Source organism: Tupaia chinensis, unplaced genomic scaffold (genome assembly GCF_000334495.1).
Source record: "Tupaia chinensis unplaced genomic scaffold, TupChi_1.0 Scaffold000291_1, whole genome shotgun sequence".
Taxonomy (NCBI): Eukaryota; Metazoa; Chordata; class Mammalia; order Scandentia; family Tupaiidae; genus Tupaia; species Tupaia belangeri.
The window spans coordinates 4586656-4611365 of NW_006159776.1; the positions used below are offsets into that span (position 1 = coordinate 4586656).

Below are 24710 nucleotides of genomic sequence, written 5' to 3' on the forward strand. Positions count from 1 at the left end.
TGACTTTTCTGTTCCTTTGACTTTTTTAATATTCTCCTGTTCCTTTGACTTTTTTAAATTGAGCTATAATTCACAGACCACAAAGCACACTATTTGAAGCACTCAGTTCAATCATGTGTAGCACCTTGGGAACCAGCAGTTAGTGTAATGGCTATGTCGCTGGACTCCCACGTAGTCGACCGTGGTTCGTGTCCTGGACCCAGTGGCTTAAAACTCACGCCGGGCGCGTGTGCGTGCGTGCCCAAGATCCCGAGAGGAGAATGGAGGAGAAGGGATTGCAGCGTGACCATCCCCCCTGGGGGGTGATTTCTCGCTTTCTGTCTCTCTGTCTGTCGGGCGAGCGCACGCGCCCTACAGTGAAAACTCTCTCCAAAAAAAATAAAAATAAAAATAAAAAAAAAAATTAAAAAAATCATGTGTAGCACCTTCACAAGGTTGCACAATCATAATTCCAGCTTGTTTGACTTATTTCAAAAAACTAAAAAACCACAGTGTAATTTCATTCAATAAATATCCTTTGATCCTGATGCAATATTACTGCAGAAAGTGAAGCCTGTGTTAAGAATGACGACAGCAAGTTCTCAATCAAATAACCAGTGTTCAGGCAGTTTCAATAACTGCAGCGATTTCCTTGCACTGTCTGTAGAAATTCTGAAACTGGAATTGCCATTTCAAAGCACTTGTTCTTTACTTGCCCTGAATGATCCGCCACTTTTAGCATCACTGCCACATATAGATATTTAAGAGAGCTGCAGCTGTCGGAGCTCACAGCCATCCCCATTTCCACTGAAACTCTATGAGCTGGTTGGTGGCCTTGTATTTAGCATCCAGCGGGGAATCACCCAACCCCTCCATGGCCGGTGCCGTAGTTTCCGTGGAGCCCAGAGGACCCTCCCAGGCCCACTATTCCGCTTTCTCCAGAACATATTATTTTGATAACTAAAAATCATCAATGACATCCTGACCTTTGACAGATTAAAAATAAACCTGCAGTGTCAGCCCCATAGCACAGCAGCTACCTGTTATGCATAGGGAGTTGGATGCCATGTGGTCGGCTACAGTTAAAATCTCAGCCCCAAGAAAGAGAAGACAGCATAGCAGTTAGGTCACTGGACTCCCACTTGGCCAACTGAAGTTCGAGTCCCAGACCCAGAGGCTTGAAATTCATGCTGCGCATGTGTGCATGTGTGCCCAAGATCCTGGGAGGAGAGTGGAGGAGAAGGGATTGTGGCATGGTTATCCCCCCGGGGGGATAATTTCTCACTTTCCCCCTCACTCTCTGTCTCTCTCTGGGGCAAGCACACGTGCTCTAAGCCTAAAACCTCTTTAAAAATAAAATTCCAGCCCTAGTACCTTGAAAAACACTCTGGGCATGTGTGTATACATGCCTCCAATTCTGAGAGGATGGAGAAATGAAGGTAAAAAGATTGCAGCATGACCACACCCCACAGAAGGCTGAGCATGCATTCTCTCTCTCTTTCTCTCTGTTGAATGCATGCACACCAACTGGCAAACAAATAAACAAACAAAAAAAGGAAAGAATCCATGCCAGCAAGAGGTATGGTGGTTAGGGCAGCTCGATCCCTTACGGTTAACATCACAGTTCAAGCCCATGATCCAATGGCTTGAAAAACACTCAAGCCATATGCATGCATGCCCAAAATCCCACAAGGAGGGAGAAATGGAGACGGGATTGCAGCGTGGCTATCCCTCATGGGAATGCTTTCTCCTATCTCTCTCTCTGCCTCTCTTTGGCAAGTGTATGCATCCTCTGACAAAAGTTAAACACATCAATCCCCCTTTCTACGCTTTGTTACTAAAGCTCCAGCTGCACTGGCTTATGCAGTCCCTTGAATAAAAGAAGCTCAAGCTCTTTCTAAGCTTCTGGGGTTTATAGCTCCTCCTCCCTGGAGTACTCTTCGTTTCAGAGAAGAGAGGCTTCTTTTCCTCCCATCTCAGCACATACGTCACCACCTCAGTGGGTTTCTGGACCACCAAAAGTGGGGTTCCCACCGTCACTGCCATCATCCTTTACCCCAAACACCATGTTATTCTCTACCATTACACCCTTCTCACTTCCTTCATTCCTCCATGAGGGAATAATTTTACCTATACTGTTAGATCACATGTTCCTGAAGAGTACGGATTAGTTAGGTGTTTTGTCTTATAACCTACCACTCATCACAATTACAAACATTCTAATATTTGAATGACAATCTACTCCGTACTATTTTGGTATCACATTTATTTTCCTTAAAACATATTTAATAAAACAAAACTTGGGGAACCAGCAGACAGCATAATGGTTACATCACTGGACTCCCATGTAGTGGACCACTGTTCAAGTCCTAGACCTGGTAACTGAAAACTCACGCCAGGCACGTGTATGTGCACGCCCCAAATCCCGAAAGGTGACTGGAGAAGGGATTGCAGCAATATGGCCTTCCACCATGGGGTGGTGGCGGTGGTGGGGGCGGAGGAGTGATTTCTTGCTTTCTATTTCTCTGTCTCTCTGTGGAGTGCACAAGCCCTATAGCAAAAATCTCTAAGAAAAACACCAAAAAACAAAAACACCTTAGTTGTCCCATAGAACCAGGGATAAGTTTGCCAATCATATTCACATGCATAATTTCATCTAGTCTTTCCCCAAACCCTAAGAGATAGATATTCATTTTCCCACTTTTCAGATCAAAGTGTGGCTCGGAAAAGTGAGATTATTTCCCGTGGCTGTTTTGAGATCTAGTGGAGGCCCAGATCCACCTCTATAGCCCACCTGCTGCCCTCAGTCCTTGGGTAACAACGCTGAGTGGTAAATGCTACTGCTCCATGTTCCCTTACCTCTCCTCCAATCATGGCCACTTCGATTTGTGTGCATGGATAAAGAAACCGGACAGGAACTCCGTCAGTGTTTTTCCACGGTTCAACAGCCACAGAAGATGACTCTGCAAGATCGGCAGATCTGGTTTACAAACAACTGACCGGCTCATTGAAAAACCAACAGTGCCTAAACTTAGTAAAACACGTGACAGGCCAGTTGGATCACTTTCCAGATGCATTTTGGAAACTCATTAGGGCACGTAACACTCAGCTGTACTGACGATAGACACACAGGTACATCCTTTTAAGAATTAAACATCTAAACCATAAACATGCTTTCCTAATAATTTGATACTCACCCCAAAGGTACTTAAGTATCTGGCCATCAGCCAGCTGCAATGCTACTGACTTGGTCTTGGAACTGCAACACACGCTGATTATGACCCCATCCACCATCACAGATGAACTGACAAAAAAGGGGGGGAGAGGGTGAACAGACCATCTTTCTCAAAAGTAGTGACATTTCACTGATTTTGCAAAGCAGAAAAAAAAAAAAGAGCATTTTCCATTCAGTCCTGCACTGCCTATCTTTTAAATTTTTGTTTTGTTATAGGGCACATGCACTCAGTAGAGACAGAGAGACAGACAGAGCGAAGTGAGAAACCGCCACCCAGGGGGATGGTCACATCCCAATCCCTTCTCCTCTAGTCTCCCCTTGGGATCTTGGGCACATATGCTCACATGCCTAGAATCATTTTCAAGCTGCCAGACTGGGATTCAGGTCCAGGACTCAAGCCATAAAGTAGGACATGTGAGATCCCATGTCTTAACCTCCACACCACCTGCTGGTCCATTCTTGCCTGTATTAATACAATATATATGTATGTCATAATATATGTGTATTAAATATGTATGTACACACACACAGCCACATACACATGTATACATATGCATATAGATGACAGATAAACTACCACAAGTCTGCCCAGATAAAGCAGTTAATCTGTTACATGATGGTATTTTCTGCAAAGCCAATAAACTGGTTGTCTACATTATGAAATCATCACTCGTATTCTGGCAGTAACTTATTACAGTTCATTGTAATAAGTTATAAAAGTCACTGTTCATTAGCATGAATGGTATAAATGGTAGCATTTCTGTATTAAAATATAAACTGCATTAAATACAGCAGTGGCCCTGTAGGAGAAAAGCAAACTCAATATGCTGTCACATACATTCAGGGAAAACTGGGTCTTCATTCATGAGAAAAGGAGACTGGAGCTGCCATTACATTTTTCCCTGTGTCAATGAACAGACAGAAGTAGAATTTCTTGGGTCAATGGGTGGCGTGGTGGTTAAAGGCGCTGGACTCTCACATGGCTGACAACAGTTCAAGTCTCAGACCTGGTGGCTGGTTTTCTCAGTTTCTTTCCCTCTCTCTAATCAAACTAGAAAATAATAACAATACTAATGATAATAAAGTTAAGTAAAATAATTCTATAAAAAAACAAGTAGAATTTTTTATAGGAAGAGAAAGAGGTAGTGATATATACAAATGGCACCAGTACTTACATTTAAACGATCTATGAAAACCCTAAAAATTTTAGCCATGATTAATTTCTCTACAAATGCCTCAATTTTGTAAGGATTCATCAAGAGGTTAAGAGAATAGACTTTGGAGCTAGACTGGCTGGGGATCAATCCTGATTCCACCTGCCTGATCTCAGGCAAGTAAACTACTTTGTCTCTCAGTTGTCACTTCTACAAACTGACGGTGCTAATAGCACATATGCAAGGAGGGACTGTGAGAAATCAATGAGTTAATATATGGAAAGCACTTAAAAATCCAGGCCAGCACGTGGCATGGTGGTTAAGGTGCTGGACTCCCATGAGGCTACCCATGGTTAAAGTTTAGGACCTGGTGCTTGAAAACCACATTAGGCATGTGTGTGTGTGTGCACGCCCAAAATCCCAGGAGGAGAACGGAAGAGAAGGGACTGAGGAGTGGCCATCCTCCCTGGGGGTGATTTCACTTTCCCTCTCAATCTCTCTCTTCTCCTGTCTCTCTCTGGCAAGTCCATGCACCCTACAGTAAAAACCTTTCAAAAAAAAAAAAAGAGTGTGTTTGACAAAATATAAGCTAAAGTAAATAAGTTATTTATAGCTATAAACTAAATGAGAGACTTTACATTCCTCAAAGACATTAATATTCTATATGAATAAAATATGGTATTTTTTGAGAAAAAAAGTCAAAGCACTGTGTATGTATATGTATACACACACACACACATATTTTTTTTTTAAGTTTGTTCATTTCTTCCTTCTATGAGAGAGAAAGAGACAGGCATCCCCATCAGACTCTTTACACCATCATCCACCTCTAGGGTCTTGGTCAGCCCGGATCTCAGGCATGAATGTACGTTGCCAGTGTGCTCAGGAAGGCTGAGGATGTGAACCAGGAACTTTCCCAGATGGGTCCAGTTGCAATACCACTGCACAGACTACCTGGCTCCAAAGCAGCAAAATTACTAACATAGTGCAAATGACTTCTCATTTCCTCCACAGTGAATATGATCACATCGGGCTTTTCCTTCTACAGCCAATGATAAAGAATTTCAAGTTTGAAAAAGCAGTAATTTGCATAATTTAGGTATTTCTAATGTAAATTGCTCTGCTTTTCAAAAAATAAGTTTCTGGTTACTTTGAGTTCTGCATATATCTATTGATAGATTATATTCTACATCTAGACACATTCACAAAAAGCTTTTTGAAATATCATGAACCATTTGAGTCAAAGATTAGGGGTCAATGACTACATTATATATTGTGTATGTAACAAGGAAAGGCTTTTAATTTTGCAACAAGGGTCTTCAGAATAAGTATCGAAGACGGCTTTAATTACAAATGAATCTGGGGATTACTCTCAGTATACGACTAAGCTGACAAGTCTGGACAAACCTAAGGCATTGTGGGAGCTCCCCTGAAAACACTGTTTACTGTACAATAGTGTTTGCATTATATCTTGTGTAACATACAGCACTCATTAACTGAAACTTGTTACGTGATGAAGATGCTACCAGGAATCAAAATAAAACTCCAGTCCAGAGAACAGTGAAATGTCAGCAAAGACAGGGGAGCCTTTCTTGTGGCAAATGTAGTCTAGTAGTAAACAGAATGTACAGAAGAGGTCAAAAGAGCATCTGAAATTGCCACATCAAAATGAGGTAAATATATTTTATTTCTTCCTAATGTATCACCATAAGAACTAACTACTCTAATTAGCCTTGAAAGTCATTAAAATCAATTATAAGATCAAACAATGGACTGGCCTCATAGCACAATGGTTAAGGAAGCCAGATTCCACATGGCTAACTATAGCTTGAATCCCAGCCCTGGTGGCTTGAAAAACACACCAGGCACATATGCATGCATGCCCAAAATCCTGATGGGAAGGAGGAATGTTTAGAAAAAAGGATTGTAGCATGATGACATCCCACTGGAGGATGTTTTTCTCTCTCGCTCTCTGGCAAGTGCACATGACCTCTGGCAATTAAAAAAAATAATAATAAATTACCTGCAGGAATGTGGGTAGATGCTCAATTAAAATATTTAACACATCTTTAAAATGTTTTGCCTCACTATTGGTATTTGTCCTGTTTTTACCACTTGTAGATATATTTTTGGTCTGTCATTTTGACAAGACAAAAACCTGGACTTAACCCACTTGCTAAGTGTGCCTAACAAGAAAGACACTGCCCCTCGATTATGTCACGTTAGGATCCAAAATAAAGTCCTATGCTCATAAAAGAAAAAAGGGTAACTCTTATTTGCTCATTGAACACATGAAACACAGGAAGATGCCGAAATACCTGACACTGAGCTGTCCTTGCTCCTCATCCACCTCCGAAGGGGCCGTAGTCAAACGGTGAATGACAGACTGTTGGCTGGACTGACTATGGCTTACGGCCAGGAAAATGTCTTCTTCAACCCAGGTGAGAAGGCCGAGCTTCAGTGGGTTTACCGCTTCCTCTTCACTATTTTCAAACTGAATTCTGTTTCAAATATTAAGAAAATCCAAGATATAAATAAAGCTTAAAAATTACTTAGATTTTCCTGAAGGAAAGAAGAATGCACTACCTGCCAACTCCTCTTCATTTAGAGAAAGACACTTGAGATCCAAAAGTGCTTGTATAGCTTAATAATGTTTCTATATTTATTTTCAATTGAGTTTCTCATACCCTGAGATCCTTATGTTTGAAGAGAATACTGGAGGATTCTGACTGCACTAGAAAATTACCTGCCCCAGTACATCCGCTAATGAGCCTCAGAGCTGCTGCATTCCACTGTCACCACTTACCAGCATTCAAATGAGATTCCATCAGGAATTTGGGTCTCGGCAGAAAAGGTCCTTTTTAAAGCGCCTCACATTGAAATGACTAACTGGCTTGAGAGGTGAATTCTGTGCTTCTAGCACCTTCTGCAGTAGCCCTGTACTCCTGACCAGGACAATGTTTTTGCCGCCTCATGTAGGAAACCCTAGTGGTCACTTGCAACCATTTATATCTAGGGGCAAATCATCAACTCCCACTGAAGAGGCTGGTCACTAGCCTCATCCTCCTACTCAAGCAGTTGTCCCCGGACTCAAGTCTTGAACTGCATTCAGCCCAGGGTCCTCTCTACACAGGACCATTCCCACCTCTGCTGCTCACTGACAGTCTCCTTTCAACCACACTCATGTTCCCAGTTCTTGTCCGTCAATCCCAAACTCATCCCTTCTTCAAATATCGAGATAGGTATTCATGCCCTTCATGAAATCGTCTCTGACTCGGAGTTATCCTCTCAGTTCTTTTAAATGAAACTATATTCTGAACTGCCTCACATGTTCTAGTTTGCCTTACATGCCTGTCCTTTAATGATTTCAAGTTTGCAAAATGAAATAAATATAAATATTCTTTAGAAAGCATTATATAGGCAGTCCTCAAGTCACATCAAATTCTTTTCTTCATTGTATTTAGTTAAGTACTTCAATTAACTCAGAAATACTCCCAGGAAGCTAGGCGGTCCCATACTCAAGAACATGGACTGATCATACAGAAGAGATTCAAATCCTGGATTCTCTTGTTACCAAGTCCATGACCTTGGGCAAATTACCTAACTTCCATACTCGCAGGGTCGCACTATGTTGCAATCCTCTTGCTTCAGCCTCCTGAGGACCTGGAGTGAACCTGAGAACAGGTGCACACCACCGTGCCTGGCTTTTTCAGGAGACTAGAAAATAAACCTGAGTCTCGCATTTGACTTCAACTAGCCTACAGCAGGTCAACCAGTTCACACTACTGTAGCTAAGCCTACACTATGTTTTCGTAACTCTAAGTACTTAATAAGTGGTACTGTTCTTTTAAAAAAAAACATTTTCTCACAAAAGAGGCATTATAGTTTAGCTTCTAGGTCATTTTGCAAATGTCTATAATATACCTGAAATATTCAATTATACCCAATCATTTATAAAATTGTTTCAATGGGGAAACACGTTCTCATTTCCAATCTAAAAATCTCCAAACACAGCACCCACAAGTTCTAGAGCTTCGAATGAAACAATAACAGAGGCTGCATTAAGTTATCCATACACTAACCACCCGTATGTCCTAATTTGTGTGAGAGAACGCAACTCTGCCTATACTCTTCATTTCCATCCTTCCTAAATTGTTTTCCCTGGTGAACCGAGGACTGATGTGGGGAGTGGGTTCTTATCCAAATTATGACTCATATTTCCCCGCCACCCATCAGAATAGCATTCAGATACGCAAAGTGATTAGCTTTTTTTTTTTTTTTTGAGAGATTTTCACTATAGGGCATATGTGCTCGCCAGACAGAGAGAGACATAGAGATAGAAAGCGAGAAATCACCCCCCAGGTGGGATGGTCATGCCACAATCCCTTCTCCTCCATTTTCTTCTCGGGATCTTGGGCATGCACGCACATGCGCCCAGCTTGAGTTTTAAGCCACAGGGTCTGGGACACGAACCACAGTCGACTACGTGGGAGTCCAGCAACATAGCCATTACGCTAACTGCTGGTTCCCCAAAGTGACTAGCTTTTCAAAGCAGGCTGAAAAATCAAGGCCCCGGTGTTGTCTCTACTTCTTGTGCCACTCAAGACACAGGTACAGAATAACGACAATTGGAAGAATTTAGAACTAAATCCTGGCTGATTCTGTTCCCAGAGATTCACGATAATTAAGAACCTACCTGTATCTCTTTTCCAGATGAGGTGTTCTAAGGGGAACTTTAAATCCATTCCCACCCACAGCTCCCAGTTTCACTGTGGGGTCTGCACTTGGACCATCACCTAGAAAACAAAAAAGTGAAAACACTATAAATGTAACTGTAAAATATTTCTCCTAATACTGACAATGGATGATTCTAAAAGCAAATAAAACAACACAGAAAATAACCACATCCTATCTCCTTTCTTAAAACTCTATTTTTATTAAGTTGTTGGGAAAGCCATGATGCATTTTTGCATAGAGAAATATGTCACAACTCTCCCGATGACCTAATATGCTTTACAGTTTTAACCAAAATCTGATTTTTCCTTAATACTATCACACCAGTCACGATCTTCACCCATAAAAGCAACACCTCAGTAACCCCAGATGAAGGAGTTGCCCTCTTCTTCCAGAGCTGTTTCAACTGCCCAACCTTGCATCTGCTCAGGTCCTAAACTCACAGACATTCTCTTTCCATTCCTGACACAGTTTATCCACTACACAGCACCCAATACAATCCTTTAAAAGCTGAGGCTGAGTCAGAAAACAAGTTACAAGCTCTGTAGCAGCTTCCTATCTCACTCGGAAGAAAAGCTTTAAGGCCCTACAAGAGCAGTTCCCTATCAGCACTGTGACTCCCCTCCTCTGCTCTGCTGCAGCCACCCTGGCCTCCCAGCTATTTCCTAAACACAAGGGACACCTCTGCAGTTGCTTTTTCCTCAACTAGGAATATTCCTATCCCAGATATTTGCATAGCACCTATTCTGATTCTCACCAGGTCACTGATTAAACATCACCTTCAGGCCAAACAACAGTACAGTGATAATGCAACTGGACCCATATGGGGAGGTCCTGAGTGCTCTTCTGGGAGTTATTCTGTGCACTGGGTTGGCAGAGGCTGGGGATGGATTGCAGCATGAAGACCCTGTGATGAGTGACTGCCTGTCTCTCTCTATCTTATGGGAAGAAATAAACAAACTTAAAAAAGAAAGCTGCCCAGCCAACAGGTGGCACGGTGGTTAAGGCACTGGACTCACACAGTTGAATGCTGTTGGAGTCCCAGACCTGGTGGCTTGCTTTCTCAGTCTTCTCCCTGTCTCTCTCTAGTGAGTGCACGTGCCCTATAGCAAACTAAAAAATAACAAAAATACTAAATACAATTGTATAAATAATTTTTTTAAAAAAATGTAAAAAGCTCTCACTTTCAGAGAGGCACTCCTTTTTTTTTTAAGAGGTTTATGCTATAGGGCGCTTGCACTCGCCAGACAGACAGAGAGAGATAGAGACAGAAAGCGAGAAATCACCCCCCAGGGTGGATGGCCATGCCGCAATCCCTTCTCCTCCACTGTCCTCTCGGGATCTTGGGCACGCATGCACACATGCCCGGCGTGAGTTTTAAGCCACCGGGTCCAGGACGCAAACCGCGGTCAACTACGTGGGAGTCCAGCGACATAGCCATTACGCTAACTCCTGGTCCCGAGAGGCCCTCTCTGATCTCCCTAAATATGAAAGCCAACTTCCCTAAGCAGGTCCCTAGCCTCACACTCCCCCTACACTCCATCTTGCTTAATTTTTCTCCACAGCATTGGCCATCCAATAGAATATATTTTCCTATTTATTATCTTTGTCTCCAGCTATCAATAGAATGTAAACTCCACAAAGGCAAGGACTAGAAAAAGACCTAGCACATAATAAACAATCAAGAAACAGAGTAAGAAGAAAAAAGAAAAAAAAAGGAGTGGTACTCGGGACACACTGAATGCTACCTTTGGGAGTTCGGCAGCTAACTCGCTGCACACCTCTCAGAGGTCCTCCACGTGCCTCCAAGGTCCTCATCTACTGGGAGCTCTTGTCTCTTCAGCTTCAGCACTAAGCCCTCATCAGTGCTCTGACCTGCTCTACTCTGAGATCTCAAACTAGAATATCCTGACTTGGACTTCAACCTCTAATCTGTCCTCTTCTCATCTTGGTAATATTTGTCATCCTCACCTTTGCTGGAGTCCCTGGACGACCTGTAAACTGAGGCCAGCCATGTCAGCACGAGACTCTCTGCTCTCTCACCATCCTGTCCTCTACCAGGCTTGTCCAGCAGGTGCCCAATGCTGGCCTTCGTCAACATCAAGTCTACCTGAGCTGCCACACCAGGGCCCCACATGAACCTACCATGTCTGAGATGCTAATCTCTAATCCTGTACCCCAGGAAGGCCTCTCACAGCCTCTTCCCAGATTCGCTTACATCCAAATCCTCTACAGTATGCTGCTTAACATCTCAGAAGCTTTTAGTTCCTGGACTTGCCTGTCCATTCTTCCTCTTCTTTCCATTTCTCCAAACATTTGTCTGGCTCAGACCCTCACTATGTCCTGCCTAGATACTCCACAACCGTTTCTCCTGACTGGTACCTTTGCCTTCAGGTACCTCCTCAACCTTGGCCATCCTACAAACTGATGGCAGCCTATCTTCCAAGAGCAGAGCTTCCAATGAACTCTATCTCATTATAGGATGCTGTAAACAGCAAAGAAAATAAATGTTGGGTGATACAGGGTTTCATTGCAGGGAGATGAAATCATCATATGAAGATGTCATCAGTAAGTCTGACTGTGGTGACAGTTTACAATTACGTGGATACCACACACACACACAGATGAACTGTGTACAATAAATAAATGGTTATAAAGCTCTTCTTTAAAAATTACATGTAGGATAAAACATTTGTACATCACAAGGTGATACAGAACCTTGATGCTGTCATATAGCAGGCACCATGAAAGCTTATGCTAAACCTGATTCTTCTTCCTCCTCCCTCAGCCTCCCCAGTAGCTGGGATCACAGGCACACAGTACTGCATTATACATCTGATTCTTTTTAATCTCATAGAACCAGCAGCAAGATACCCAAACAGTAACAGAATATAGAGGTGAACTTTGTCTACTTTTGATACGACTGGCTAAGAGAAAACTTTCTTTGAAAAGCAGTTAATTTTGGCTTTTTCTGACTTGCTTTGACAATGAATGAATTAGAATTATTTTAAGAAAAAACTATCAAGCCCCAGCTTCAACAATACAAGGTGCCAAAGGAGTGCTTACACAATGCTGGAGACATGGAAGACCCAGCTTCGGATCCTGGGTGGACCTGGACATGCCAGGAGCACATGTGCATGCCTGTGATCCTGACTGAACAGGAGGCTGGGAGTAGGATCATGGCATGGAAAAACCCTGTCAAGATGACCTGTCTCAGGGGACCAGTAGTTAGCGTAATGGCTATGTCACTGGACTACCACGTAGTCGACCGTGGTTCGCGTCCTGGACCCGGTGGCTTAAAACTCACGCCAAGCGCGCGTGCGTGCACGTCCAAGATCCCGAGAGGAGAATGGAGAAGGGATTGAGGCATGGCCATCTCCCCTGGGGGATGATTTCTCACTTTCTGTCTCTCTGTCTCTCTCTGTCTGTCTGGCAAGCGCATGCGCCCTATAGCAAAAACCTCTCCAAAAAAAAAGAAAGATGACCTGTCTCTGTCCCTCTCTCAAGAAATTATAAACAAAACATTAAATAAATAAATAATTAAAAAGAAGAAAAATTTGAAAGATATAACAACACTTTACAAAGTAAAACTAAAATCAGAGAAAGTGGTGATAATATCCAAATAGGACTCACATAAACAGTGACTATTTTTTTTAAAAGAATTATCCATTTAATTTTATTATTATTATTATTATTATTTTAAACTTGCTGTAGGGCACATATGCTCACCAGAGAGAGAGAGAGGGAAAGTGACAACACAAGCCACCAGGTCTGGGACTCCAACTGTGGTCAGCCATGTGGGAGTCCAGAGCCCTTACACCTACTGGCCCAACACCAATATGAACTAATTGATTCCTATTATTCTCCCTGAGCAGCTAGCTATGCTTTTTCTAAGAAGTCAAAAGATATTTAAGAATATGGTTACCACTAGCGTATGCCAGCATAATTTAGGTCATGACCACAGAATTCATAAAAACAAATTTGGGTTCTCCAGGATATCAAGCACCCAACAAGGAACTGACGACGCCGAGACTGTGGAAGGACGAGTGAATGGGGAGCTCAAACACCTGTGCCGAGGTCCCTGCCAATTCCTACTCAAGCAAATCACAAATCCTCTGGCATGGTGCACCCTCATCTACAAGACAGGAAAACTCCGTCTCTGAGATAGTTCCTATGAGAGGTGTGAGAGCAACTGAAAATAAGGCAAAAGAAACTGCTCTATAAACCAGAGTAGAATTTCTTTCTTTTTTTTTTTTTTTTTAACTTTTTTCTCCTCATTTATTTATTTATCTAATTGTCGTGATTTTCAAGCTGCCAGGCCTAGGACTTGAACTATAGCCGGCCATGTGGGAACCAGCGCCTTAACCACCACACCACCTGCTGGCCCCCACAGTAGAATTTTTTAAGAAGCAAGACATTTAAGTATAATAATGATAATGAAATCAACTATAAACCTAGCATTGTTTAAAAATGCCAGCACGAACACAGCACCAAACTCTGATCTGTCTTTATGTGGGTATAGGCGGGACTTGATCCAGAACATGCAGGTTAGTCTTGTAACATACCACATTTATAAACAGAAATCTGGTTACTGGCATCCAGGACGGCGAGGTCGTTACTCTTCTCAGGGTGTGTGGAGAATGTGACTTGATTGACGGGGTGTGGGAGGAGCAGTTGGTAGGTGCACATGGGAGGCGGAACCACGGTCTGCCGGAATACTGTCACCAACACTTTGCCTGCATGTGCAAAAGAAAAAGGAAGGTTAGACACGGGACTGCTCAATTTAAAAAATAAGGCAACTGAACATCACAGCACCTCTAAATAATGGTGGTAGAAAACATACAGTAACAAACACAACTTTCAGCATTCTTCTCATAAATAAGCTTAAACGATGCATGAGGGGAAAATGCCATGGGCTGTCTACATCTGGCTATTGTCACCTCCACCACTAGAGTAACTCCTCTCCTGAACTCGGAGTTTCGGGTGCCAGACACTAAGGCATAAAGACCAACAGGTCAGAGTTACAGTTTTAAACCTCAGCCTGCAACTAAGCCAGACTAAACCGAGGGAAACAGTAACTTCGAAACCCTTAGAGCACTTTCCTATGGGTGCCTTTGGTAACACGGCAGGTCTGATTACGTTCTCCATGCAGAGCGTGATTATAAAATCAGTATTATGACCACTACACAGAACATGATTACGACACTCACGCACATCATGTTATCAGCGATAAGTACACTATCTAACCCAGTGACAACTTTGCTCCCTAATCCTGCCTCCCACCTTAGAACCCCCTCTACTCATTATAAACACAAACCTAGTCCTCATGCTTGACAGATGTCTGATTTGAACTGAACATATCAGAGAGATATAAGAAAGCATTTATATCAGGATACACCACCACAAGTGGAATGAGGCAAGGGTCAGTGTACACTGTGTCTGGGCAAACAGACAAGGCTAACACAGCCAATGCCCTAAGACTCCACTGCTGTCTTCCTCTCTATTCCAGGTCAAAATTTTCACTCTTCAAAAGCCAGAAATGTGTGAAGGCCATGCATATAGAACAGAGACTCAAGGTGGGGAGAAGGAACTATGGTTCTCTGCAGAATATATGTCCCACCTATGAGTATTCCCGTTCAATCAAAAATGAAACAACAATTAAGCATCAGTAAACCAAACACCCAAACAAGCATTCTTCACTGTTCAGGTCAAACCACCACGTTGGCAGGCTCTGGGCTCAGGACCCCTTAAAGGCTTGTGGACACACTTTCTGGCAACTTACTTCCATCAATGACAGCCACATTTGACAAGTCACTCGGATTATCTCCCAAGCTCCGGTCAGTCGTCCAGTGCCAGTCATAGCAGAGGTAATGCCAGCCCTGACAGAGAACATGCAGCCGGTATGGAGTTACCGGGTCCCACAACAGAGACATGATCTTGCTCTTCCCATGGGTGCTGAAGGGGAGGCTTTGCTTGAGATACCAGTGATAGTTTCCAACAGTCCAGAGCTGCACTGCAAGAGAAAAATAAAAGGAAGGCCTTCAGAGGCCAGGGATCAATGTCCTACCACTTGCTAGAGGGGCACAGGGGCAATCTTTTTCTTTTCAAATGACCCTTCCTGCTCAGCCTCTCTAATAATATATAGAACAGTAATTGTTAAAAGAGTTTTATGTGGAGATAAACTTTCAATTATCAATAAGATCAGAAATACACATGTTTACTTTAACCTCTACCTTTATGTTCCTGATGAAGGAATACAAAGACAGTGATTTAATGAGGTTTATTTATTTATTTATTTTATTTTTTTTTTTTTTTGGTGAAGATTTAGGAAAAAGATAGTTTGGTCATTAGATTGAAAATATTAAAACAAGCCAAGATTTGGACTAGTATTGCTATGCTGCTTAAGATGCTTATTTTCTTTTAGGTACTTCACATGCATGCAGTTATGTCAAAGGCTACCTGGTACTGACAATGATTCAGCTGCCCAGGGGAGACTAGCATGTGAAAAACCTCTCCAACCTCTTTTAGAACAAAAAAAATTAATCATGTCCAAATCAACCTTTACTCAAAAAATGACATATAAATTAAGACCTTAGTTATATTAAGTAATTTATTTTCTTACTCTCCCTGCTCGCTAACGTTTAATGCAGTAATCATAATACATACAGCTTCGTTCTCTAACCACACTAGTTCAAAACTTCTGTGTCACCATGAGTTTGTAAATTAGACCTCAGGCTCATGGTCTGGGAGGATAGATGTGGCTGTTCTTTGCAATACTTTTATCCTACGTCTATCACAGTGTCATACTTGGGTCATTAGATTGAAAATATTAAAACAAGCCAAGATTTGGACTAGTATTGCTATGCTGCTTAAGATGCTTATTTTCTTTTAGGTACTTCACATGCATGCAGTTATGTCAAAGGCTACCTGGTACTGACAATGATTCAGCTGCCCAGGGGAGACTAGCATGTGAAAAACCTCTCCAACCTCTTTTAGAACAAAAAAAATTAATCATGTCCAAATCAACCTTTACTCAAAAAATGACATATAAATTAAGACCTTAGTTATATTAAGTAATTTATTTTCTTACTCTCCCTGCTCGCTAACGTTTAATGCAGTAATCATAATACATACAGCTTCGTTCTCTAACCACACTAGTTCAAAAGTTTTGTGTCACCATGAGTTTGTAAATTAGACCTCAAATAGAGCTTCGTTCTCTAACCACACTAGTTTAAAACTTCTGTGTCACCATGAGTTTGTAAATTAGACCTCAGGCTCATGGTCTGGGAGGATAGATGTGGCTGTTCTTTGCAATACTTTTATCCTACGTCTATCACAGTGTCATCCCTTGATACACTGGTTAACAAGTGGTCCTAGGGGCCAGCAGATGACGTAATGGTTACATTGCTGGACTTCCACATGGTCAACTACAGTTTGAGCACCAGACCTAAGCGACTTAAAACTCAAGCCAGGTACATAGATATGCGTGCTCAAAATCCCAAGACGAGAATGGAGGAGAAAGGACTGCATGCAACATGGCCATCTCCCCTGGGAGGTGATTTCTTACTTTCTGTCTCTGCCTTTCTCTCTGTCTCTCCAGTGAGCACATACACCCTATAGCAAAAGTCTCTCTTAGAAAAAAAAAAAAGTGGGTCTCAACTGAGGCCACATGGTAAAATCACTTGGGAGCTTTACTTTATTTATTTTCACATGGGTATGTATAGTCCCCATTCCAACACGCTGAATCTAAGATGAAGCCTGGATATCACCGTTTTGCTTTTTTTTTTCCTAAAGATGCAACCAGAGTTAAGAATCATTGCACTGCATAAATGAATAAATGAGTTTCTTTTTATTATTATGGCAGAAGGCGCATGTGTGTGCATGACAGAGAAAAAGGAGAGAGAGGGAAAAAGAAAAGCACCCCGCAAGAGGGCCTGGTCATGCCACAATCCTTTTTCTTCCAAGAATGACTGAGTTTTTTTTTTTTTCTTTTGTTTTGGAGAGGTTTTTGCTATAGGGCATGTGCGCTCACCAGAAAGACAGAGAGAGATAGAAAGTGAGAAATCACCCCCGACAGGGGATAGCCACGCCGCAATCACTTCTCCTCCATTCTCCTCTCGGGATCTTGGGCACACACACACACATGCACCCAGTGAATTTAAGACGCCGGGTCCAGGACTCGAACCGTGGTCGACTACATGGGAGTCCAGCGACATAGCCACTGCACTAACTGCTGGTCCCATGACTGATTTCTTAATAATGTTCCAGTTAAAAAGGTTAAGCCACTTAGAAAATAACCAAGTAAAAAGATTTATAGGATCAACAGTTGGCATACTCACACTGGGCATGTGTGCGTGCATGCCCAAGATCCCAAGAGGAGAAGGAATTGCGGTGTGGCCATCCCGCCGGGGTGTGTGTGTGCGTGTGTGTGTGAGTGTGTGATTTCTCGCTTTCTGTCTCTGTCTTTCTGGTAAACGTATGTGCCCTACAGCAGAAACCTCTCTCCACACACAAAAAAAAAAAATTTATAAACAAAAATGTTCAGTAAATTGTTGCCAATCATCAGAAATTACATAATTTACATGTCTAACAGCATGATATTTAATAAACTGTGGCACGAAACAATATTACTGTTTAAAATGATGCAGGCATGTGTGTGAAAGGAGATATGCTTCTGATACAGTGTCGAGGCAAGTTACAAAACATCACGTTTCATACCGATACTTTAACAAAAACAGGATCAAAGCTACACTTCTCAAAGAGAATATTGTAACAGTGATTTTTTAAAATAATTGTTTAACTTTATGATGATTATTTTTTAAAGTTTGATCAGAGACAGAGAGAAAAGTGAGAAAGCAACCTGCCAGGTCTGGGATTCAAACTGTGGTTGGCCATGTGGGAGTCCATGCCTTTAACTACCACACTACCTGCCAGCACCTTAATGGTGATAATCGTGAGTGGTAGAACTACGAGTTTTGTTTTTTATTTTCTTTTCCTCTTCTTTATTTTCTAACATTTTCATATATTATTTAATACTTAAAACACAGGTTTATACGTTAAAAAAGATTGTTATATGTACTGAATCTAAATTCGCTCTCATTCCCAGTATTCCTTGGGTGCTTTAATTTTCTATCATAACATCACCCAAGAAGAGAAAAGCACTGATGACTTAGGGTGATTAATTTTATAGGTCAACTTGGGTAGGCTCTGGTGTCCACCTGTCTGGTCAAACATAAGTACAGACATTGCTATGAGGTTATTTTATAGAAGTGATTGACATATACAACTATTTTACCCTGAGGAAAGACAACCATCCTCTATAATGTGGATGTGTCTCACCCAAAAGTCTGAGGGCCTTAAAAGTAAAACCCTAAGTTTCCCAGAGAAGAAATTCTGCCTCACAGCTGTCATGTATAAAAATCTGGCTTGAAGTCCCAGCCTGCCCGTCTGCCCTACACAAGATGGTACCACTGACTCTCATGTGAATTTCTAGACTGTCAGCATATCTTACAAATTTCAGACTTGAACTCTCCTACAAGTACATGAGCCAACTCCTTAAAATAAATCCATCCGTGTCTCTCTTGCTCCTTTTCCCCTACCCCATATAATAACATAAAGATATCTGATCTAGATGCAGAGATACAGATCCCCTTCTGGCTCTGCTTCTCTAGAGTCCCGACTGATACGTAACTGAAAGCCACCAATAATAAAGACCTAACCACTGCCCCATCTCCATCTACCCACCTCAGCTTCTTGGATTCCATTAACAGACTAAGTGAAAGAGAAGAAAATCCCACATTCTTCTAATTTTAGCTATATTTTATGGAGCAGAGGATGAGATAAAATGAGATACCATGGGTTTTCAGAGTGGAATTTTCCTCCCTCTGAAGGTCTTCCAGCCAAACCGCAAGCACGGTGGAATCTGCATTCCAGAGCAACTCATTGACCTGGTAGGCAAAACAGATCTGTCATTGGCCTATGCATTTATTTCTGAATCTTGTAAAAGCTGAATCTCCACTCTCACAAATAATCCCACTGCTTGAGTTGATCCCTAGCTGTAAATTACTAACCTAGAGTCATTAAAAATAATCTGAAGATTGTCATCTGTAGAGACTTTTTTTAAAAATGTATTATGCTTAAAGATTAAAAAGAAACTTAAACATAAGGTGTCATGTTTAGACAATTAGGGGAATATTAGTATGAACTGAGATAATACTAGGGTAACATACAATAATGGAATTATGGTACTGTGAAGAAAGTGTTCTGAACTGTTAGAAATATTCAAAATACGGTGAGCAGCTGCAGCGGCGGAGGCAGCATCCAGCAGCGGAGCCACCTGTTCCAGCCCGTAGCTTTACTTTTTGCTGAACCAACGGTCATTATGCCGAAGAGAAAGTCTCCAGAGAACACAGAGGGCAAAGATGGATCCAAAGTAACTAAACAGGAGCCTACCAGACGATCTGCCAGATTGTCAGCGAAACCTGCGCCACCCAAACCTGAACCTAAACCAAGGAAAACATCCGCTAAGAAAGAACCTGGAAGAAAACAGAGGTGCTAAAGGGAAGAAAGAGGAAAAGCAGGAAGCTGGAAAGGAAGGCACAGAAAACTGAATCAGTAGGTAACGAGGGAGAATGAATTGTCATGAAAAATTGGGGTTGGGACAACTTTTAAAAGCTATTTTTACCAAGTATTTTGTAAATGCTAATTTTTTAGGACTGTACTAGTTGGTATACAAAAATATATGACATTTTACCCTCTCGTAATCAATGCTTTTTGGAAATTTCCATCATCCTCAAGTAAAATAAATACCAATTTATTGTTGGGGAAAAAAAGAGAAAGAAATATTCAAAATATGATTTCCAGAATTAAAACTCCAGAAAATGAAAATCTTGTGTGTCTCTATAGATGAAAATAATTTTGCAAAATGTTGTTATCTGTTGAAAGTGAGTAATAAGTACATAGGAGTTCATTAAACTCTCAACGTCTAGAATATTCAAAATTTTACATATTGAAGATTACCATTTGGTATGTTTCCACTTCAGTAAGGATTTTAACAGTACACAAGCTGCCTAAAACTAAGATGTTAGGGGCCAGTAGGTGGCACAGTGGTTAAAGGTGCTAAACTCCCACATGGCCTACCAGAGTTCATTTCCTGGATTTTTTGGCTTGCTTTCTCACTACCCCTCACCCCCTGTCTCTCTGTGGTGAGCACACATGCCCAACAGCAATCTTAAAAAAAAAAAAAAATTTAAAGAAAAAAAAATTCAAATGTGAGAGGACTGACCCCATAGCCTAATGGTTAAGGGAGCTAGATCCCACATGACCAACCGCAGTTCAAATCCCAGTCCTAACAGCTTGAAAAACACACCAGACACATGTGCATGTGTGCCTCAAATCCCAACAAGATGGAAGAAATGGAGAAGGGACTGCAGTGTGACTATCCTCCACTGGGGAGTGATTTCTTTCTCTCCTTCCCTGTCTCTGGCAAGCACATGTGCCCTCTATCAATTAAAAAATAAAATCTTAAATGTTATAAATAAAAATTATTTTTGTCAATGGAAAAATGATGCTTTGGGATAAGAATAAACATTTTATCTAAGGTGGGGAGGACTTTTGCAAAATCTCTGTGAAGAAACAATTTCTCATTTACTAAAAAAATTAATTAGAAGAAGCCGCGTGCCATTACCATGCACTCTGGAGCTTCTATTTACACATTAATATCAAATGTATCATCTTCCACTAAAGCTGTGGAAAGTGCACTAAATTCAATGGCGAAACAAATGAGGCACCTACCTTAACCTCATCTTTGAGGAAAGGAAGTGTAAACTGTCCATGAAGAAGTCCATTTTTCTCAAAAAACACAACATCCTGCTGGTTGGGTTTATCTTGTGTAGATGCAATCAAACTGCCTGAGGGCCTTAAAGCAAACCCAGAATGTTAGTACCCCCAAAATCTCATGTGGCTGGTTTGAGAACAAGATGAAATTCAGGTTTTAGAGATTTTCTGCCCAACAAAAATAAATAAAAGTGTTTTTAAAAAATTTCATCCAGGGGCCAGCAGATGGCATGGTGGTTAAGGTGCTGCACACTCCCACGTGGCAAACTACAGTTCGAGTCCCAGACCTAGTGGCTTGCTTTCTCACTTTCCCTCTCTCTCTCTGTCTCTCTCTCTGGTGTAATTAAAATGAATGAATGAATAAATGAAATTAAATAGTTTTTAAAAATGTAACCCAAGGAAGTTTTAAGTCCTTCAGGTCCCTAGTCTCTTAGCAAGCAGTCTACTCTACTATGGCACCCCACCTATCCAGAGCGCCTTTCCCTAATTTGCGCAAAGGCGCCGAGTGCCCATAAAGCCTTATGGATTTATATTGCACTTGGATGGCTTTAGAAACCCCAGTAAACTGGCCTGGTTGTGGTGGTACAATGTGCTCTGAAAGCTAGAATCATAAAAGAGGCCTGGGTTCAGTTCTCCATCTAAAAAGCCAGGCACAGTAGCAAGCACCTGGATGCCCAGTAATTCAGGAGACTGAGGCGGAATGGTCACAACAGCAAGACCCTATCTTAAACATGACAAATAATCTAAATAATTCTAAGTCTAATGTCCTAAAAATTATAACCTGTTTCTTCTCCAATTATAAAACTTCAGTAAATACTCCATGCTCGGGCAGGTACTTTTTAACTTTTTAATCTACTAAAAACACCTCAAATGCCTCATTTTATTTGTATTTATCTCTAGAGTTTTAATTCAATTACATTTCTCTCTTGCTGTAAACAAGATGCGTAAAAACTAAAGATCTAATGGTTGTGCATATAACAGATGCTACTGAGGCAGAGCCGCCACGTACAACCTGCATGTGTGTACTGGGCCAAGGGGTGAGCGGGAGGGGCCTAAATTCAGCCTGTGTTTTCCTCAGCAAGCACACGCCCCTGCTGTGGGAGTCTGTGCAGAGGAGAATAATCTCCAGCTGCCCCACAGAGGCCTGTAGACTGAAACTTCCCTTCTAAGCAACATTTTCTGCTTTATACAATGGCTTCACATAGGCCTTGTCAATGGCCATAACCTTTCAAGGATTAAGAATGAAAATGTGTGGGGCCCTGGAATTAATTCTGTGAAGAAGCTCGGGATACACTATTCAAACTGAATTCAGAATAAAGAAAACTAAAAAAAAAATTTTTAAATACAGACATACACTTAAATGAAGAAGAAAAGCATTCTTTTTTCTGTTAGACAAGCAACAATATTCAGTGGGTACCACCACCCCTACCCTGGTTCCAAGAACTCCTCTGAGAAAGAAATTCCAAGGTTTCTTCTGCCACTCACTTCCAAGCTAGGGCTGGTCCCAGTCCTGCCACGGGCTCACTAGTCGACTGCAAAGCAAACTCGCGATTCCACACCCTGACCTTCCGAGCCCCTGTGCAGTAAGTGGAGTCAAATAAACACACTTCAAACATTGAAAATGCTGTCAGGTCAGAAACTTTTAAACATCTTCCTTATAAATAAAATCTGCTATGGTTTTACACAACCAATTAGATTAATATTGTTAAAAATGCATGTCCTCGGGTGAGAGATGTTATTAATGGCCTCATAATTCTTACTCTAAGCTCATTTTACATCTAAAGCAGTACATCTTTTCCTACATGTGTAATCAATACCCCATTCAAAACAAAACAAAACAAAATTCCTAAAATGCAGTAAGATATAAAAAAAGGTTGTTGTTTTGGTTTTTTTTGTTGTTGTTGTTGTTTTGTTTTTTGTCAAAGGGCGGGCGCCACCCCGCCCAAAAAAGTTGTTTTGTTTTTTTTAAACAGCAATTTATATCCATACCTGTTTCTGGGCAAACAACACTCACAGCAAAAAACTGTCCATCCCCACGCCAGGTAACTCGTGGTCTATGGTCATCCCAGGGCAAAGCAGACTCGTACTAATGAAAGGAAGAGACACTACTGTTACCGGCGACCTTATATGGCCCGCATCAAGGACGCCTCAAGCCGTTTTCTACACATCTTTTATGAGGTCTGGGCTGTCTAGAAAACAAGCTTTATAGAGTTCATAGAAACTCTTCAAAAAGGCTATTAGGACTTTTAAGAGCAAAGAAATTGATAAAAATCATTTCTTTCTTTTTTTTGAGAGAGCTTTTTGCTATAAGGCACGTAATTGCTGAAAAGACAGACAGAAAACGAGAAATCACCCCCTGGGGGGATGGCCATAATCAATTGGTCACCGCAATCCCTTTTCCTCCATTTTCCTCTTGGGATTTTGGGCATGCATGTACACACACCTGGTGCAAGTTTCAGGCCACCGAGTCCAGGACTCAAACCATGGTCAGCCATATGGGAGTCCAGCAACAAAACCATTATGCCATCTGCTGGTCATAATAAAAAATCTTTTTTTGGCAATTAAAAGAAACAAATGTCCCCTGAGCACAGAACAAAGAAAAAGAACCACAGGTCTATGATGTTTTCTTTTTTAAACGAAGTGATGAATATTGGTTATAAATATTAGCTATACTGAAAATAAATCACAATGCAACTTGGCAATAAAAAGGGAAAAAAGGACCTTTCTAGGGTAACTCATTTCCCGAGGTCCCTAAAGAGGTTTACTAGAGCAGAAGAGACCCGTTCATTGCTGGTCTCTAAGTGGACACCTCAGCATTGCTGGTGGGTGGCAGAACTTCCACCAGTTCAAGCCAGACTTCTTTATCCATCAAACCAGCCTTACTGTTTGCATCTGAAAGGCCGCTTGCCTGCCTTCTGATCCATGGAACTGTGTTTCTTTCTTGCCCCATCCAACAGTGATGAACTTGCCTAGAGAACAATGTAGAAAATGTAAGACAAATAAGCTAAATAAAGCAATTTTATTGCTATTCTTCACAAAGTTAGGCACTGACATGACTTGGGTCCTTTAAGATGGCTCAATAAATTGACCAAAGGTCAATATTTTTAAAACACCTGTATTCCACAATACTTCTGAAATTCTGAAGAACTTCAAAGACCTCTACTTTCCCATAAAATGCAGATCTGAATCTAATCAACAGAAACAAAACTCAGCCTTCTATCCCATCTCTCGTTTTCTTCTCCCCAAAATTGTACCCCAGAAGTGCCCCCCTATTTCTAGCTTATACAGTCTCTTTCACTAAAATGCCAGCCGAAGCCTTTCCTAGAGTTTGGGCAGGAGCCATCTATGTGAGTTTAAGCACAAATTTGTATTTCCTAGTTCACTGACAAGGCCAACCCTCAGAACTAGAGAGGCCCCAGAGGTATGTCTTTTTACGATCTGATATGGGCTCAGACATTTAGTAAATGGGATTTAAGCTTCACAGTTCTTTAGGCTTATGATGTGGTTATTAGAGGACAAGAAAATTATCAAAACTGAGAAGGAATAAACAATGTTTCAAAGCTATACTCACTTTCACCAAAATCATCCTGGTGGATTTGCTGTTCCATGATTGGTTCAAAGTCTTTTGTCATCATAATTAGAGTCTGTTCACCTTAGAAGGATACAAACAAGAATGATTTTGATTTTATGCAACGAAATGATCATTCCATAAATTGCTATGGTACTGAAAGCTACAGAGCTGCAGTGGAAGAATTACAGTCAGGGTAGGATAA

At 41.4% G+C, this 24710-nt stretch overlaps 1 protein-coding gene and 2 pseudogenes across 3 annotated transcripts in view; 1 reads left to right on the forward strand and 2 right to left on the reverse strand.

Annotated features, from left to right (window-relative positions):
* ELP1 (elongator acetyltransferase complex subunit 1) overlaps nt 1–24710 on the reverse strand; it is a 74237-nt gene that overhangs the window by 35527 nt on the left and 14000 nt on the right. For 2 of the 3 annotated variants that reach the window (XM_006150612.3, XM_014588647.2), the window contains exons 7-16: nt 22927–23023; nt 22423–22513; nt 20896–21019; nt 18956–19049; nt 14885–15115; nt 13668–13838; nt 9065–9164; nt 6687–6869; nt 3177–3283; nt 2839–2942 (exon numbers count right to left, since the gene is read on the reverse strand). In XM_006150612.3, coding sequence (XP_006150674.1) covers nt 2839–2942; nt 3177–3283; nt 6687–6869; nt 9065–9164; nt 13668–13838; nt 14885–15115; nt 18956–19049; nt 20896–21019; nt 22423–22513; nt 22927–23023 — 1302 coding nt within the window. Of the gene's footprint in view, nt 1–2838; nt 2943–3176; nt 3284–6686; nt 6870–9064; nt 9165–13667; nt 13839–14884; nt 15116–18955; nt 19050–20895; nt 21020–22422; nt 22514–22926; nt 23024–23820; nt 23907–24508; nt 24598–24710 lie in introns of those variants that run through there. The other variant, XM_027772677.1, reaches the window with a different exon arrangement.
* On the reverse strand, nt 601–865 carry LOC102499031 (COMM domain-containing protein 6 pseudogene; annotated as a pseudogene).
* LOC102497940 (high mobility group nucleosome-binding domain-containing protein 3 pseudogene) lies at nt 19415–19754 on the forward strand (annotated as a pseudogene).